The sequence below is a fragment of the Cherax quadricarinatus genome, unplaced genomic scaffold (genome assembly GCF_038502225.1).
Source record: "Cherax quadricarinatus isolate ZL_2023a unplaced genomic scaffold, ASM3850222v1 Contig685, whole genome shotgun sequence".
Taxonomy (NCBI): Eukaryota; Metazoa; Arthropoda; class Malacostraca; order Decapoda; family Parastacidae; genus Cherax; species Cherax quadricarinatus.
In genome coordinates this window covers 110369-129740 of record NW_027195711.1, presented here as the reverse complement: position 1 = coordinate 129740, position 19372 = coordinate 110369, and the positions used below count along the sequence as shown (strand labels likewise).

General features: G+C 41.1%; 1 protein-coding gene across 1 annotated transcript; it reads right to left on the bottom strand.

The window, feature by feature from the left end:
• Positions 1-11711: 11711 nt before the first annotated feature.
• LOC128705195 (pro-resilin-like) lies at positions 11712-13412 on the bottom strand. Its single transcript, XM_070080619.1, has 2 exons — positions 13349-13412; positions 11712-13262 (listed from the first exon to the last, which is right to left on the bottom strand). Exons 1-2 carry the CDS (start codon positions 13368-13370, stop codon positions 11803-11805), a joined length of 1482 nt encoding a protein of 493 aa, XP_069936720.1. The 5' UTR covers positions 13371-13412; the 3' UTR covers positions 11712-11802.
• Between the last annotated feature and the right edge of the window lie 5960 nt (positions 13413-19372).

The following is a 19372-nucleotide window of genomic DNA, read 5'->3' as shown; positions in this document are numbered from 1 at the left end:
GGCGGTAACACCGATGCGGATGGTCTGGGGGTCGAGGCGTGTGCCAAGGCTGGAGTTGGGAACAGCCAACAGAAAGTCCCTTGCATGAGGAGCTCTCTGCTAGGAGAGCTCCTCATGCATTTCTAAGGTTATATTCTCCACTACTGGGTCATCCCAGTGCGACTGTATGTAGTTGTTGGGGGGAGCAGGTCTGGTTTCAGAGCCCGTTAGATTATCCCGTCAATGAACTTCTGGTCCTGGACTCCAATCTTGTTTCTAAGATGTTCAGGGAGAATCGCTGCTACAAGCCCTCTGGATGCAACGCATGAGGACGGAAAAGCAGGTAGCGCAATCTGGGATAACTTGCGGACACCAATGCCTCCTAGTCTGATTGGAAGTGTAGCTTGGTTCCACTGCCCGTCTTCTAGAGTAAGGTTAAGTACTTTTGTAAAAATCCGCCTCAGGATACTGTCATATTCGTGCAGTATAGGGTTATCATATGAAGGTGCACATCTTAGGAAATATGTCAACCTGGGCAGACTCAAGCACTTTGTGGGAAGGTACAAGGCATCGTGGGTGTCAAGATTGCCTATTCGTTGTTCCATTCTCCTCAACTCTTCCAGTTTCTTCCAGAGAATTGTGTCAATGACATCGCTTCCCAGAGGTGTTCCAAGCCAGACGCTATTTGTGGGGGCAATGACTGATGCTCCTGGTAGGTTTGATCTCACTACATTTATCACTTTTTTGATTGACTGAGATGATTTCACATTTGGATGTATTCAGGATGAGACCCATTTTCTGCCCCCGTGTTATTACCTGTGTAAGATCATATAGGAGGGACTCCTTTGTACCTGCTAGTGTGCCATCATCCAGGAACCAGCTATTCAAATCACTGATGTGATTTCCCTAACTGCTATACAGAAGAGAAATGGTGCGAGAGGATCCCCTTGTATATGTATATATATATATATATATATATATATATATATATATATATATATATGTATATGCAATAAGATCACAGTAAACAGGTGATATCAGAATATGCAAAACAACCACTCTGAAAGAATGGAGAAATTCCAAGCGCTTTCGTGACTACTCACATTATCAAGGAACTATCCATAGTTCCTTGATAATGTGAGTAGTCACGAAAGCGCTTGGAATTTCTCTATTCTTTCAGAGTGGTTGTTTTGCATATATATATATATATATATATATATATATATGACTCAAGAAATCGTAATGAGACGATTGCAAACAAACCATACCCCCGGCCGGGATTGAACCCGCGGTCATAGAGTCTCAAAACTCCAGCCCGTCGCGTTAGCCACTAGACCAGCTAGCCACAATAAGATTCATCCAACGGCAGTGAAGGACTTGAGCTAGAGTTCGTCACGGCCACGCTAGCTGGAGATTCGTCTGTAAAAAACTTGCATTTGTGGTCACAGAGGTGCCTGTGCTAACCTTCCTATGGTGTAGAAATACACCTAGTTGGATGAATCTTATTGTGGCTAGCTGGTCTAGTGGCTAACGCGACGGGCTGGAGTTTTGAGACTCTATGACCGCGGGTTCAATCCCGACCGGGGGTATGGTTTATTTGCAATTGTGTCATTACGATTTCTTGAGTCATGTTGACGGCAGTGAAGGGACTTGAGCTAGAGTTCGTCACGGTCACGCTAGCTGGAGATTCGTCTGTAAAAACTTGCATTTGTGGTCACAGAGGTGCCTGTGCTAACCTTCCTATGGTGTAGAAATACACCTAGTTGGATGAATCTTATTGTGGCTAGCTGGTCTAGTGGCTAACGCGACGGGCTGGAGTTTTGAGACTCTATGACCGCGGGTTCAATCCCGGCCGGGGGTATGGTTATATATATATATATATATATATATATATATATATATATATATATATGAGATACAAAGAAAATAGAAGCAGCAGGTAAGAGAGAGGTGAATGTTTATAAACTAAAGGAGGAGGCAATTAGGATAAAATATTAAAAACTGGTGGAGGATAGATGGGCTAGGGAGAGTATAGGCAATGGAGTCGAAGATGTGTGGTGTAGGTTTATGAATGTAGTGTTAGAGTGTTCAGCAGAAGTTTGTGGTTACAAGAAAGTGGGTGCAGGAGGGAAGAAGAGCGGTTGGTTTAATGACGATGTAAAGAGAGAAAAATTTAGCATATGAGAGGTTTTTGCAAAGTAGAAGTGATGCAAGGAGGGAAGAGTATGTGGAGAGAAAAAGAGAGATTAAGAGAGTGGTGAAGCAATGTAAAAAGAGAGACCAAATGAGAGAATGGGTTGGATGTTATCAACAAATTTTGTTGAAAATAAGAAAAAGTTTTCAAGTGAGATTAATAAGGTGAGGAAGCCTAGGGAACGAATGGATTTGATAGTTAAAAGTATGAGAGGAGAGTTATTAAATGGAGAGTTAGAGATATCTGGAAGATGGAGGGAATATTTTGAGGAATTGTTAAATGTTGATGAAGATAGGGAAGCTGTGAGTTTGTGTATAGGGCAAGGAGGAATAACATCTTGTAGGAATGAGGAAGAGCCAGTTGTGAGTGTGGGGGAAGTTCGTGAGGCAGTGGGTAGAATGAAAGGGGGTAGAGCAGCTGGGATTGATGGGATAAAGATAGAAATGTTAAAAGCAGGTAGGGATATAGTTTTGGAGTAGTTGGTGCTTTTATTTAATAAATGTATGGAAGAAGGTAAGGTACCTAGGGATTAGCAGAGAGCATGCATAGTTTCTTTGTATAAAGGCAAAGGGGACAAAAGAGAGTACAAAAATTATAGAGGAATAAGTCTGTTGAGTATACCTGTTATAGTGTATGGTAGAGTTATTATTGAAAGAATTAGTAAGAAAGAGTAAGACGGAGAGTAGGATAGCATATGAACAAGGAGGTTTTAGGAAAGGTAGGGGGTGTGTAGACCAAGTGTTTACATTGAAACATATGGGTGAACAGTATTCAGATAAGAGTAAAGTTTTTGTGGCATTTATGGATTTGGAAAAGGCGTATAGCAGGTTAGATAGGGGGCAATGTGGCAGATGCTGCAAATGTATGGAATAGGAGGTAGGTTACTGAAAGCAGTGAAGTGTTTTTACGAGGATAATGAGGCTCAGGTTAGAGTATGTAGGAGAGAGGGAGATTATTTTCCAGTAAAAGTAGGCCTTAGACAAGGATGTGTGATGTCACCATGGTTGTTCAATATATTTATAGATGGGGTTGTAAGAGAAGAGAATGCGAGGGTCTTGGCAAGAGGTGTTAGGTTAAAAGTTAAAGAATTTAACACAAAGTGGGAGTTGTCACAGTTGCTCTTTGCTGATGACACTGTGCTTTTGTGGGATTCTGAAGAGAAGTTGCAGAGATTGGTGGATGAGTTTGGTAGGGTGTGTAAAAGAAGAAAATTAAAAGTGAATATACGAAAGGTTAATGAGGATAACCAAAAAAATTAGGTGACGAAAGATTGGATATCAAATTGGAGGGAGAACGTATGGAGGAGGTGAATGTATTCAGTTGACGTGTCAGCAGATGGGTCTATGAAAGATGAGGTGAATCATAGAATTGATGAGGGGGAAAAGGTGAGTGGTGCACTTAGGAGTCTGTGGGGATAAAGAACTTTGTCCATGTAAGCAAAGAGGGGAATGTGTGAGAGTATAGTTATACCAACGCTCTTATGTGGGTGCAAAAGATGGGTGATGAATGTTGCAACAAGGAGAAAGCTGGAGGCAGTGGAGATGTCATGTCTGAGGGCAATGTGTGGTGTGAATATAATGCAGGGAATTCGTAGTTTGGAAATTTGGAGGAGATGAGGGATTTCCAAAACTATTATCCAAAGGGCTGAGAAGGGGTTGTTGAGGTGGTTCGGACATATAGAGAGGTTGGAAGGAAATAGAATGACGTCTAGTTTGTATAAATCTGTAATGGAGGGGAGTCGGGGTAGAGGTCGTCCTAGGAAAGGCTGGAGGGAGGGGGTAAAGGAGGTTTAGTGTGTGAGGGGCTTGGACTTCCAGCAAGCATGTGTGAGCGTGTTAGAGAGGAGCGAATGGAGACAAATGGCTTTTAGGACTTGACGTGCTATTGGAGTGTGAGCAAGGTAACATTTATGAAGAGATTCAGGGAAACCGGCAGTCCGGACTCAAGAAACCGGCAGGCCGGACTTGAGTCCTGGAGATGGAAAGTACGGTGTCTGCACTCTGAAGGAGGGGTGTTAATGTTGCAGTTTTATAACTGTAGTGTAGGCATGCCTCTGGCAAGCCAGTGAAGGAATGATGATGAAAGTTTTTCTTTTTCGGGCCACCCTGCCTTGGTGGGAGACGGCCGATGTGTTAATAAAAAAATAACATATATATATATATATATATATATATATATATATATATATATATATATATATATATATATATATATATATATATATATATATATATATATATATATATATATGATGAGGGAAAAAAGGTGAATGGTGCGTTGAGGTATATGTGGAGTCAAAAAACGTTATCTATGGAGACAAAGAAGGGAATGTATGAAAGTATAGTAGTACGAACACTCTTATATGGATGTGAAGCTTGGGTGGTAAATGTAGCAGCGAGGAGACGGTTGGAGGCAGTGGAGATGTCCTGTCTAAGGGCAATGTGTGGTGTAAATATTATGCAGAAAATTCGGAGTGTGGAAATTAGGAGAAGGTGTGGAGTTAATAAAAGCATTAGTCAGAGGGCAGAAGAGGGGTTGTTGAGGTGGTTTGGTCATTTAGAGAGAATGGATCAAAGTAGAATGACATGGAAAGCATATAAATCTATAGGGGAAGGAAAGAGGGGTAGGGGTCGTCCTCGAAAGGGTTGGAAAGAGGGGGTAAAGGAGGTTTTGTGGGCGAGGGGCTTGGACTTCCAGCAAGCGTGCATGAGCGTGTTAGATAGGAGTGAATGGAGACGAATGATACTTGGGACCTGACGATCTGTTGGAGTGTGAGCAGGGTAATATTTAGTGAAGGGATTCAGGGAAACCGGTTATGTTCATATAGTCGGACTTGAGTCCTGGAAATGAGAAGTACAATGTCTGCACTTTAAAGGAGGAGTTTGGGATATTAGCAGTTTGGAGGGATATGTTGTGTATCTTTATACGTATATGCTTCTAAACTGTTGTGTTCTGAGCACCTCTGCAAAAACAGTGATAATGTGTGAGTGTGGTGAAAGTGTTGAATGATAATGAAAGTATTTTCTTTTTGGGGATTTTCTTTCTTTTTTGGGTCACCCTGCCTCGGTGGGAGACGACCGACTTGTTGAAAAAAAAAAAAAAATATATATATATATATATATATATATATATATATATATATATATATATATATATATATATATATATATATATATATATATTGTAGACAGAAATGCACGCCTGTTTACAAAAAGGTTTTGCAATTTTTTTTTAAATAGTCCTTATTTTTTCTTTTCTTAGATCACAGCATGCTGGTACTGTGGTGATACATTTGATATTATGTGATGTGGCTCAGTGGAAACGTATACCGCTCAATCGACGTACTCGGGTTTGACCCTGGGGCGGGTGGAGGCCTAGTCACGTTTCCTGACCCCTGTTCCTCATCTTCACCTATCAGTAAGTAGGTACCTGGGTGTCAGTAAGCTGTGCTTAGTATTATTGGGATACTATGGGTGTTTAACTCTACTATTACTATTATTACTGCTACTACTACTACTACTACACTAATACTACTACTTCTACTACTACTACTAATAATAATAATAAAATAATAATGATAATGGGGTATGGCTTTCAGCCAACAAATGGTAGTGAAAGGCGTGTGTAGCACGAGTAAGTAGTCGTGTTATTGTTACAGCATTTCTTCTTCGGTAGAGTTTTTCAGATACAGAAAACATTCAGATGAATCACCGGCAGATGAGATGGTATCAGGTGCAAGAGAGGTCACGTGACGTTAGGAGGAGTCTGTGTGAGGGAGGTCAGGTCATGATATTCTGTGCTTGTGTCAGTGGTGCTGCCACAAGGAAGTGAAGCTAAGGGCACTAATGTCTCTTCAGATGCAAATGCATTTTCTTTATTTGATTAATTAATTGCTAATTTTTGCTGTATTGTCTTGACCAATGACCACGAAAACACGATAGTTGATAACGTATCGCATGCATACTGAAGAAAAAAAAAGGTTTTGAAAATGATTTCTTTGATTTTTTCAGGATCTTGTGGTTTTTAAGATCCTCCTAGACTGAGATCCTGCCTGCGCCACCGACTTACAGTAATACAAAAGTGTTTGTGAGAAAGATTTTGCCAGGAGGAACATCACTCATATTGTGGTGTGAGGGAGGTGAATAACTGCAGATTCTGAACAACGTTGTCTGTCTCTGGCATTCTCATGGACAGTGACTTTAGTCATCTCTCTTACTCCTAACAGCTGACATGAGCCTCGTAGTTCTCACCATCATCTCTATCAAAGAATTCACTCGGGCACTCCACACTATTAAGAACACAGATACAGCGAGTGTTTACATCGTCCACAGGAACAATATGCACCTGCTGAGTAAATGACGTCCACATAATAAATAAAAGAATGGAAACATGTCAATATCTAACATTAAAAGTAGTAAGATGAGCATGCATGCTTACTAAAAGATTATAAGCAAAAATCAACCGATAAAGTAAATAACTTAATAACAATAATTTTTATTGTGAAAAAAATTGGATTTTTGACACTTTTTTTCAGAACTTTAACAGTTTAAATTCATGATCTTACTTTCAAAACATTTATAAAACTAAATTATTTTATGCTCAAAATAATTGTTTTATGTTACGTTTTATTTGGCATGTGTTATTCACCCATACAGCCATGCCCACCAGACCAGTGAACAGATGCTAAGGTTATGATGAGGGAAGGGGGGCCTTGTTATGCTAATACCTTGGTTCAACCAGCCAATGACAAGGAAGTCTGCCAAAGTTGTGAAGCGATGTGGTACACTAGTGAATCAACTTTGGCAGATTTACCTCCAAGTCTGGTCGAAGGCGGGTCTTACCGTGAGTCTTGCTTGCAAAATTGCCCTTCTGTATATATACTTTGTAAATAGTGTATATATTATTCCTTACTGTTTGGTGAAGGAAATATATGAAAGTGCTACTCACCCCTTGTCTTTTGCTCATTCATCTCTACCTTAGCTTGCTACAGGTGTGCCACAAGGCTACAGGTGTGCAGGCCACAAGGCTACAGGTGTGCAGGCCACAAGGCTACAGGTGTGCAGGCCACAAGGCTACAGGTGTGCATGCCACAAGGCTACACCTGTGTTCGTTATACTGTTCAAACCACATTTATAAGTGGGTGTTTATACAAAAGTTAGCATATGTAAAATTATATAGATAGTAACATCGGATGTTGTTACCTATAATTGTTAAAGGAGGGGTCAGGCAAACCAGCGGAAGGCCTCGGTCAGATGACTAAAAGGTCCCAGTGACGGGTCATGATATGAGACCCGCGGCAGGAAACACTTGTTCCACACATTTTACTAGACTAGCCTCATGTACATGACCACAGCTACAAAATACATACTGATAATTTCTATGTAGTTTTTGTATCTCAAAAATGCATAAAGTGACTAACTGTGGATTCTAACCTTATTGCATCAGTGACTAACGTCATTTTGTCTGAAAGGAAATTCAATTTCTGTATGAAACTTCACGCCCAAGTCGTCAATAGAGATGTTTCGTCAGATTTCTTGGAGGTGAGATCATGCTAAGCCGTGACCACTCTACTCTCTACCCTGATCAGTGCAGTTGATACACTTGTCGTGACTGATACGCGAGTCGGTCAAGAGAGCTGAACTGCATTGAAAAGTGTGTGTGTATATATATATATATATATATATATATATATATATATATATATATATATATATATATATATATAAAAACACTGATCTCAGGCTGAAGGAGACTCGAACCTACGAACCTTAGGACAAGGTACGCAGTGCTTTACCAATCTACCCACACTGGACAATACCTTGGCGTGTAGCTTGCGCTACACGTTTGATCCAAGGCAACCAGCTTTCAGGGAGAGGGCAATGTCCTAAGGTTCGTAGGTTCGAGTCTCCTTCAGCCAGAGATCAGTGTCTGTGTATATTTCGCCTGCTCTCGCGAACCTTCAGCCAGAGATCAGTGTTTGTGTATATTTCGCCTGCTCTCGCGAATTCCTTGCATTGTTAAAATCTCTAGTAAGGCTGATGCATGCAGGGGATGAGATGAAAAGCTGTAAGCCTTTTCCCTGAAAGCTGGCTGCCTTGGATCAAACGTGTAGCGCAAGCTACACGCCAAGGTATTGTCCAGTGTGGGTAGATTGGTAAAGCACTGCGTACCTTGTCCTAAGGTTCGTAGGTTCGAGTCTCCTTCAGCCAGAGATTAGTGTTTGTGGTGGCCTGGTGGTTAACGCTCTCGCTTCACACGGTGAGGGCCTGGGTTCGATTCCCAGCCAGAGTAGAAACATTGGACGTGTTTCTTTCCACCTGTTGTCTATGTTCCCCATCAGTAAAATGGGTACCTGGGTGTTAGTCGACTGGTGTGGGTCGCATCCTGGGACACTGACCTAAGGAGGCCTGGTCACAGACCGGGCCGCGGGGGCGTTGACCCCCGGAACTCTCTCCAGATAAACTTCGCCTGCTCTCGCGAATTCTTTGCACACACACACACACACACACACACATATATATATTCACGTAAACGGAGGTGTTTCATCAGCTGTGTAGTCCTAGGGAAGTATCCTTCGTATATCAGAATCTCAGCCCCTTTTCAAGCAAGATATAAAGTAGCTGTGCTACAAAAAACCCTCGTCCCTTCTAGGCTAGTTCCTGGATGATGGTGAAAGACTCTTGATATCAAAATTGATATAACCCTCCCATTCCATGCATAAAACCTGATTACGTCTCATTCCTCATGATGCTCCCTTCCTTCGCCTTTTGAACAACTCTGCCCCAAAAGGTAGCATAGCTACAACTCTACTCCATAGACCTAGGAGCTATAACTCAACCCTCCCAAGAGGCCCAGGAGCTGAAGAACGACACCTAAAGGTTCATGAGCTTAGCACCAGCAGCTGTAGATCATAACCCTCAGAACTCCCAGGAGCTGGAACTTAACCCAGACAAACACTGAAAACAAGAGACCAATCTGATTAAACTAAGCTTGCCATGTCTTTAGTGTTTCTTGTACTTGCTAACACAAAGAAGACAATGATGATTGTATGGGAGGTTATTCTCGCTGGAAGGTCAGGTTAGGTAAGGTTCGTCAGGAAACAGGAGAAATGTTTCCTGACTGGAATATCAAGAATATCAAGAAAAATTACTGTCTGGTTGTATTAAATTTGGTTGTGGACTGTATATATAGAGGAAAAAATTATTGGACTTAACAATTTTTATATAATTTGTTAGCATCTTATGTACATAACACGATTCCAATAACTATAACATTAAGTTAGATAGTTTCAGTTACACGCGGGAAACATATCTTACCAATTTATGATTTTGATGATATATTCTAACGCCTCCTTATCGATTTCTGTGGAAAATTTTGATAAATTTCCTGTAATTTATGTGTAAGAACTGATATAAAAGTGTTTATGTATAGTGTTAGTGTGACTTTGAAAAGATGTTAAGCCACAGAGGAGCCAACACCCTCTATAATTTATTCTTTTTTGATAATAATCAGTTAGGAAAGTAAAATGTAAATGTTGAAAAGAAATTAATATTCGAATACTGACAATGTATTACACACCTGGAAGTGTTACTGAATTAAATGAGATGTATTGTGTACGAAAACATTTTGGGAGAGGAAGCCGGGTAATGGCGTAACGTGTATGTTAGTTTAATCAATGTTGTAATTAATCGGACGTAATCGAAGCTGATACAAATAATACCAGCATAAATTTTGTACTATGAAATAAGTAATTGTGGAACGCATTTGGAATAATACAGATGTATAGTGCAATCGCCATATTAATGCTGATAGAAAATAAGACGCGGTGCTAACGGGATGGAGAAGTGATCACCTCATGGATGGTAATAACGTGTTTACGCCTCCCAAAGTGCTTTCTCACACAACAGGTAATGTAATTATTTATTGGCCAGTAATAGTTGCCTACGTATAGGGAGGCGTTAGGACGTAAAGCCCACTGAACAGTTGGGTAAGTGTCTTTAATTTTTATGTACACTCACTTATAATAATTGTATTAATTCTATGTAATATGGCAATAATGTGTATAATCAGTTAAACCAGTGGACCAGCAAATTACTTAAGATTGTCAGTACAATAATTTTTTTCTTTATACACAGTCCACAGCCAAATTTAAATACAGCCAATGTTACTGGCTTGAAATATTTTGTTGAATAATTTCAAGAACTATAAGTTCGAATAATTAAGTCTCAGATGTGTGAGTATTGGGAGGTGAGACGGTGAGCATCGAAGGAGAGACAGTGATGTGACCCACTGTTGCTAAAGTTCCACCTGTCTCCAAAACACAACTACAGCAGTAAGCGTAATCTGTTATAGATGTGCCAGAGTTCTCCTCAGTTATGTGTGTGAAATATTAATTCAGGATTGTACCTGTGAAATTCATCCACATAATTTTTCAGTTTCACTGTGTATCCGAACCCTTCCAGATACACATTAAATTCACTTATTATATAGGACACTGTATTTACCGATACAATTTCTATTGGTCTAGATTAAATGAGATTAATTCTTCCCAAATTCCAGGTCCGCTCTGCGTTACTCAACTATTTTCGTTGTTCTCCTCAACGTTTTTTCTACCAATACATCTTTTCAGTTAATTTAATAACACTTCCAGATGTGTACTACTGTTTCATCATTGAAATATTTATTTCCTCTAAATTACAACATTTACACTTTACTTTTTCAACTCTACAGAATATAAGGAAATAAAGAATATTAGTTCTCATGTCACAAAACATCTTTTAGTCACTAAATATACACAATTTCGGATAAACATTATTATCCCCATCAATTCTTACACACAAACCCCAGGAAAATTATCAAATTTTCCACAATGGGGTTTAAAATGCATATCGACTACACGAGGGTCATTGAGGCTGCATGTCACCTCTTCACCACTAGTGAAGTATACTTTAATTACTGAAATATATATTACAGTCAATTCTCATAAACTTCAAGGTGTATATATCCCGTGCAGATACTGGCTGGCAAGTTAGGTTGTTTTATTCGTCAGGAGACAGAACAAGTGTCTCCTGTCATAGGTCTGAATCATATAGCTGACAAGTTATTGGGCAAGTAATGGTTATATGCTTGTATTGTGTTAAGTCGTCCAAAGTTCTTAAAATTTACTTCCATCACATGTAAAGATTCTACTGAAAATGATGTATCTAATATTCAATTATACCGGAGTTTGTTTTATTAGTTATGATTCTATGGGAATTATGGCAGAAATATATTTGCACAACAGAGTCAAAAATATTTTGATCACTTGAGATGAGATTAAATTAAACTTTGTGTATATATAATGAAAAATACCTCAAAGTTTATATATCTCGTAACGAAATTCTAAAATGACATTTCTCATTTATTATAAAGCAAAATAGCATTTAATTAAGGAGGTATTTGAAAATCAATAATTTCATTATTCAAAAATATTTATTATATAATATTCAGACAATTCTTCCATAAGCAGTGAAAAATAATTAGTCCCGTAAATATTTACAAATGGAGAAAGTTAAATTAACTCTTCGTTCATAATTAAGCCGAATAATTATACGAGAGACAGTCGAGCGGCAGAAACTTAAAAATACATTTTAAAACTGAGTTCCATACGACGTGGAGGGAGCAATTGGAGCATTGTATCCATTTCTGACTCCATTCCCATTCTTACCATTTGCAACATTGCCGTTCCTACCATTTCCATTGAGTCCATAAAGATTTGCACCATTTAAATTTCTTCGGTTGCCATTGCCATTGTACCTATTACCATTATTATATCTGTTGATATTTCCATTAGTGATTCCATTGGCGATGCCACTGGCAATAGGACCATAACCATAGCCAACACTGGGGACGACACCAATCTGTTCGTTGACAGAGTAGAAGTTCTCAGCCTGAGAACAGTCTACGTTGAACCACCAGTCACACACCAGGTACTGCTGGTTGAAGATGGTACCGTTGGGGCACAGGAATGAGTCCTTCTGACGTCTGAGGGCACGGTCCTGGCAAATGTGGAACACCTGGCAGCTGGCATCAGGAGCGGTGTCAGCGTAATAACCAGGCACTGCCTGGTCATCACAGGAGAAGCCAGTATCTGGTGGAGAAGACAAGACTGGGTAGTCTTCACCAGGGACGCCACCTCCGGGGATGTTTTCCTGCAAAGCAACCAGCTCCGGATCTAGTCCATAAGAACCTGTTGGGGGACCATACCTGTTACTTGGGGGAGCTCCATATCCATTACGTGGGGGAGCTCCATATCCATTGCTTGGAGCAGCTGCGAACCCATTGCCGAAGCCATTGCTTCTTGGAGGTGTGTAAAAATTGTTCAGGGCTCCATTTGAGGCACCAAACGCATTGCTTCCTGGAGGTGTGTAACCATTGCTCGGGGCTCCATTTGAAGCACCATACCCATTGCTTCCTGGAGATGTGTAACCATTATTCGAGGCACCATTTGAAGCACCATATCCATTGCTTCCTGGAGGTGTGTAACCATTGCTCGGGGCTCCATTTGAAGCACCATACCCATTGCTTCCTGGAGGTGTGTAACCATTGCTCGGGGCTCCATTTGATGCACCATACCCATTGCTTTCTGGAGGTGTGTAACCATTACTCGGGGCTCCATTTGAGACTCCAAATCCATTGCTTCCTGGAGGTGTGTAACCATTGCTCGGGGCTTCATTTGATGCACCATACCCATTGCTTCCTGGAGGTGTGTAACCATTGCTCGGGGCTCCATTTGAGACTCCAAATCCATTGCTTCCTGCAGGTGTGTAACCATTGCTCGGGGCTTCATTTGATGCACCATACCCATTGCTTCCTGGAGGTGTGTAACCATTGTTCGGGGCTCCATTTGAGACTCCATATCCATTGCTTCCTGGAGGTATGTAACCATTGCTCGGGGCTCCATTTGATGCACCATACCCATTGCTTCCTGGAGGTGTGTAACCATTGCTCGGGGCTCCATTTGAGGCACCGAGCCCATTACGGAAACCTCCATTTGGAGCTCCATAATTTGTGGGAGGACGTTTGTCAGCGGTGGTTAGAACCAGAAGAGCTGAAGAAGAGGAAAATATTAGATGCAACATTAATAACAGAGTATATTAAACATCATCTTCATACTGGAAGTCAGACTGTATTTACCAAAGAACAGGAGAACCCTCATGATTGCCGTCTAGCAGAAAGGTGAATTACAAAGAGACGTATGGATCTTAAATAAGCGTGATGCTGGAGTATGAGTTAGTGTTGCTTTTATACACAGGCTCTCAGCAAGCTCCTCCCACCCACCTTGCTCTCTTTTTCTACCTTGCACACCCATCTCCCTCGCCCACTCTATTTATTTTTTTTTTTTTTTTTTTTTATTCGCCGGTATTCTCCCGGCCCGTGTCTTTTCCAAGTAGTGGTGACCCGGCCTTGGCTCCCTATCTGGGGAGTGTCTCGAGACTTAAGTCTCCCATGGGAGGAGGTACAAGTACCTCCTCATCTTTGGGACCAAGTGTCCCCAGGCCTAGCCACATTCCCCGCCCTCACGGGGCTCGTAGGGAGAAGCTAGGCCTCTGGTCTGCCATCTGCCCCGCCCCAAAGGGGCTCGTGGGGATGGCAGTCTTGTGAGCTGCAGGTGGTAGCAAGCTCAGGCCTTCCTCTCCCTCTCACTCATGAGTGATATTTTAGGTCATTAATTATTTATAAGTTCGTTACCATGCAGGAGATATATCATTAACGAGTTGATAATCTAATATATATTAATGGTAAAAATAGCGTTGATTAAAAAAACTGAAGAAATTTTAACATAAACATTAGAAATGTATAGTTTATTTATAATATATTTTGCAAAATCTAACAAAACCCCAACTGATGGAAGAGGAATTTTTGAATGAAAAATTAATGCATAATGTGCAACTTATAATCTAAAAAGGATTTCAGTGGTCTTCAAAGTAGTACCCTTCCTCACTTACCATAGTTAACAAGCTAGATATAATAAGTCACAAGAAGAGGAGCTGAAAGTAGTTTTACCGCCGTCATCTGCGGGAGTTCTTTCAGAAGGACTCAACCAGAGCTGCCCAAGAGATCCAGAAAATATAGCAGCAACCGGCCGGCACGTATTCTTTTGAAGCAAGACTTCCTCACCGAGTTACGGACCAAAGACACAAGATCTACTATGTTATAGACCAAGGGACACAAGACTTGCTGTGCTATGGACCAAGGGACGCAAAACCTACTGTTTTATGGACCAAGGGACATGAGGCCTGCTGTGTTATAGACCAAGGGACACAAGATCTACTGTGTTATGGACCAAGGGACACAAGACCTGCTATATTATGGACCAAGGGACACAAGACCTAATGAGTTATGGACCAAGGGACACGAGACTTACTGTGTTATGGACCAAAGGACACGAGACCTGTTATGTTATGGATCAAGGGACACGAGACCTACTGTGTTATGGATCAAGGGAAATAAGACCTGCTGTGTTATGGATCATGGATCAAGGGACACAAGAGCTACTGTGTTGTGAACCAAGGGACACGAAACCTGCTGTGTTATGGACCAAGGGTTACAAGATCTGTTGTGTTATGGACCAAGGGACACAAAACCTACTGTGGTATGGACCAAGGGACACAAGACCTGCTGTGTTATAGATCAAGGTACACAAGACCTACTGTGTTATGGACCAAGGGACACGAGACCTACTATGTTATGGACCAAGGGACACAAGACCTACTGTGTTATGGATCAAGGGACACGAGACCTACTGTGTTATAGATCAAGGGACACGAGACCTACTGTGTTATGGACGAAGGAACACGAGACCTGCTGTGTTATGGACCAAGGGACACGAGTCCTACTATGTTATGGACCAAGGACACTAGACCTACTGTGTTATGGTCCAAGGGACACAAGACCTTTTGTGTTATGGACCAAGGGACACGAGACCTACTGTGTTATGGACCAAGGGACACGAGGCCTACTGTGTTATGGACCAAGGGACATGAGACCTACTGTGTTATGGACCAAGGGACACGAGACCTACTTTGTTATGGACCAAGGGACACGAAACCTACTGTGTTATGGACCAAGAGACACAGGCTCTGCTAACTCTACTACGGAACTGTGAACACGTCACCTGATTACTGTGCTCTGGAACTGTGAACACAAAGCGTGATAACTGTGCACTCGTGAAGAAGATCGAATGACAGGTTTGTCTCTAAGATATAAAACCCGCCTAATTAACCCTCCCCAGTTTGATCAATGTCACCTTCACCGTAGGAACGCCATGACTCTTCACGTCACTATGCTCTCTCTATATACTCATGTACTTTGCTCAGGTCACCCACCACCAAAGCTTCTCATGTCAAACACTGCAAGAAGGTCATCAAAGTCCCTCTGTATAAGATGTTGGTTGAGGTCACCAACTATTATAATATTTTGACATGTGTTGGAGAAGAAGGGAGTCCACATTTTCCATCAAGAAGTTTATGGGGTCTGCATGTTGCCAGTGAGGTCTGTACATTGCGCATGCTAGTACAGAGGTATTAGTATTTATGCATAGCTTGAAGATCATTTCTAGATGAGTAGGGACGGCAACAATTTTAGAGAAGCACACAGCAGTATTTCCTCTTTGCCCGTACCTGTCTCTTCTCATCCAGGAGGTGTAGCCAGCAATTCTTGGCAAATTTTCCAGAGAACTCTCGTCCAGAATTATTTCAACAACAGCTTTCATGTCGGGAAATCGAGTGTTCACGAAACTGTGCGTAATGGTAATGAATCCTCTAATGTTGGCCGACAAGATACTGATAGACTGACTCCTCATGACTGTGTTCAGCTTGAGGTGGTGGGTGTGTAAGGTGTGTAAGGCGTCTCCCCATGAGACAGGTAGAACACCGGGGCAGCTGCTGGGATATAAGTCTGTGGTCATGTATAAGGCACAAAACAACATGCCGGACTGATTTAGGAGTAGCTGGGTGGGTGACGTGTGAGTGTGTTCACCAGTTCAGAGATCCTGCTGGTTTGTTCCGAGAATTGATCTCTAAACAGGTAATCTTGTCTGTCAAGTTCCTTTTTCTTCCGATACTGGTCCTCATGATGTCCCCTCTTGTGGTAGTAATTGCACCTGGTATCTCGCAGGCAGTTGTTATTGGTGTGCCCCTTCCGGTGACAGCGAGAGTACTGCCTAGGTGCCTGAGTGGATGGTCTCCTATTTGTTGCACCTCTTTTGTTCCTCTTTTGATTAAGCAGCTGATTTACCTGTAGATTCTGCCGCTGGTGAGAATAATGATTGTGTATCTGATGAGTATTTTTCTAGGACTGTATTGATGCAAGGTGAGACGGTTGTAGCTGTTCTCTTCCTCTTCCACGTCCTCTGCCACTCCCCAGAACTTATTTTGGCGCAGCACTTGTTCAGGTGCAATGTTGGTTCCCTGATTATTAACTGCAACAATCTCTGGTGGAGAAAATCCTGACTCAGTATTGGTAGATGAAGCACTGGTGCCAAACGTTGGAGTAGTGTTGGCAGGTGTGCTGACAGGTGATGTGTCAGTGATGGTATGTGCGCTCTCTGGTGTGCTGGCAGGTGATGAAGCAGTGATGTCAGTATTGATCCTAAGCTTATTTTGTTGCTGGGAAGAGGATCTGTTCTTTCTGTGGTGGTCAAAGGAACTGTGTTAGAATTTCCAAGTGTAGTGTTTTGAGCTCTGACTATATGAGCAGCCTTAGCGGTGACAGAATTCCACCAGTTATTTACTTCTGAAGTGACCTCAGTGTGGGACTTCCAGTCCTTGTCAAAAGTGTCACCATCAGCTGAGCAGCTTATGTCATTTGCTCTGGTCTTCTGCAATAGCTTGAAGGATATCTAATGATTTGAGGAGCTCATGAAGTGCTTCCCTGTGATGGATTATCTTAGCTCATCTTTACAACACAGAGAATAACGGCAGTCTTGATTATTGGAGAGGAGTCCTTGAGGTACCTCTGAACCTTCCTTTTGTAGCTCCTGGCTCGTTTCCATATATATCACGAGATTTTGGATATCTTTTAATCTCTTGAGCTGTTCTACCTGGCTACAACAAAATTCTTCTTCTTCTGGAATGCAATCTGTGTGACAGTAATTGGAGGAAGTAGGCTCCTTACATTTATAAATAATAATTATATTAATAAAAATAATAATAACAGTGAAATAACATGGTGAAGTTTTTCTTTTTCGGGCCACCCTGCCTTGGTGGGAGTCGGCCAGTGTGATAATAAATAAAAAATAATAACAGTATCTTTACTTCTACAAATACAAGTACAAGGTATACAGACCTAGCTGATATTAATGACATACTGCAATATAGAAAGTCGCTTGTTATGCAGAGCATATCGGGCAAATTATTCAATTCAATTCAATTCAAAGTTTATTCTCTATAAGGATTACAATGCTGAGTTTACAGAAATTTGGTTATTGTTTGGTTTACATGTAGTAAAATTGTGATTACAGAGTGTACCACTAGAACGCTTAGCATGGCTAGGCATTTCGGGCATACTTAGTTTTATTCTTAATTGTAAAATATTACAAATTATGAGGTAAGATGGTATTATGGCTAAGTGACTAAATACTAGTTTGTGAGTTTAGCAATATGAATGCTTTTGTTTTGGCACAGTATATAGTTTCAGTATTGGAGTATCACAGGATTCATTATTTTAAGACTGAGATTAATATTTCTGTTTATGGTCAAATGAGTGAGTGAGTGTAAGTGTGAACTACCAGGTGGTATTCGTGTTGTTAGTTGACGGGGTGTATCAGCGAGATAAGATGTTTTCTAATAGTAGTTTTGAAGGTGATGAATGTGTCTGCAGTTCTAGAGTTCTCAGGTAGGGTATTCCAGATTTTAGGGCCTTTGACATACATTGAATTTTTGTAAAGGTTTAGTCGGACACGGGGAATGTCGTAGAGATGTTTGTGTCTGGTGTTATGCCTGTGGGTTCTGTCACAACTATCAAGAAAGCGTTTTAGGTCAAGGTTGATATTAGAGTTTAAGGCCCTGTAGATGTAGATTGCACAGTAGTAAGTGTGGATGTACTGAACTGGGAGTAAGTATAGATCTATGAAGAGTGGGGGGGTGTGTTGCCAGGGATGGGATTTAGTGATTATTCTTACTGCAGCTTTTTGTTGGGTTATTATTGGCTTTAGGTGTGTTGCTGCAGTTGATCCCCAAGCACAAATAGCATAGGTGAGGTATGGATAAATAAGTGAGTGGTACAGTGTGAGAAGGGCATTTTGCGGCACGTAGTATCGTATCTTGGAGAGGATCCCAACCGTTTTGGATACTTTTTTGGCTATATGCTGGATATGGGTGCTGAAATTCAGGTTGTTGTCAAGGTATAAGCCTAGGAATTTTCCCCCATTATTTCTGGTAATTAGAGTGTTGTCAATCTTAATGTTAATTTGTGCATCTCCTGCTCTGCTACCAAACATAATATAGTAGGTTTTGTCAGTGTTAAGCTTAAGTTTATTGGCTGTCATCCAAGTCGATATTTTAATCAGCTCCTCATTCACAATGGTGTTGAGGGTGGCAAGATTAGGGTGAGAGATGACATAAGTCGTGTCATCAGCAAAGAGAATGGGTTTCAGGTGTTGGGATACGTTTGGAAGGTTATTGATATATATGAGGAAGAGCAGGGGACCAAGGACACTTCCCTGCGGAACTCCAGTATCAAGTAGCCGTGTTGCTGATGCTGTGTCTTTAATGGTGACGTACTGATACCTATTAGTAATGTAAGATTTGAAATAAGCAAGCGCATGGCCTCTTATACCGTAGTGATCAAGTTTGTGGAGTAGGATGTCGTGGTCTACTGTGACAAAAGCTTTTATTAGGTCAATAAAAATTCCTAGTGGATATTCCTTATTTTCCAATGCTGTATAAAGCAGATCTAGCATTTTTATGATTGCATCATTAGTGCTTTTATTTTTCCTGAATCCAAACTGGCAGGGGTTGAGTATGTTTTGAGCCGTTGTAAATGAATACAGTCTCCTGTGCACGAGTTTCTCAAAGATTTTGGATAGCAATGGTAAGTTAGATATTGGCCTATAGTTGTTTAAGTCCGTAGGGTCACCACCTTTATGTATTGGTGTAACCCTTGCCATCTTGAGTAGTTTCGGGAAGGTGCTAGTCTCTATTGACTTGTTAAAAAGTA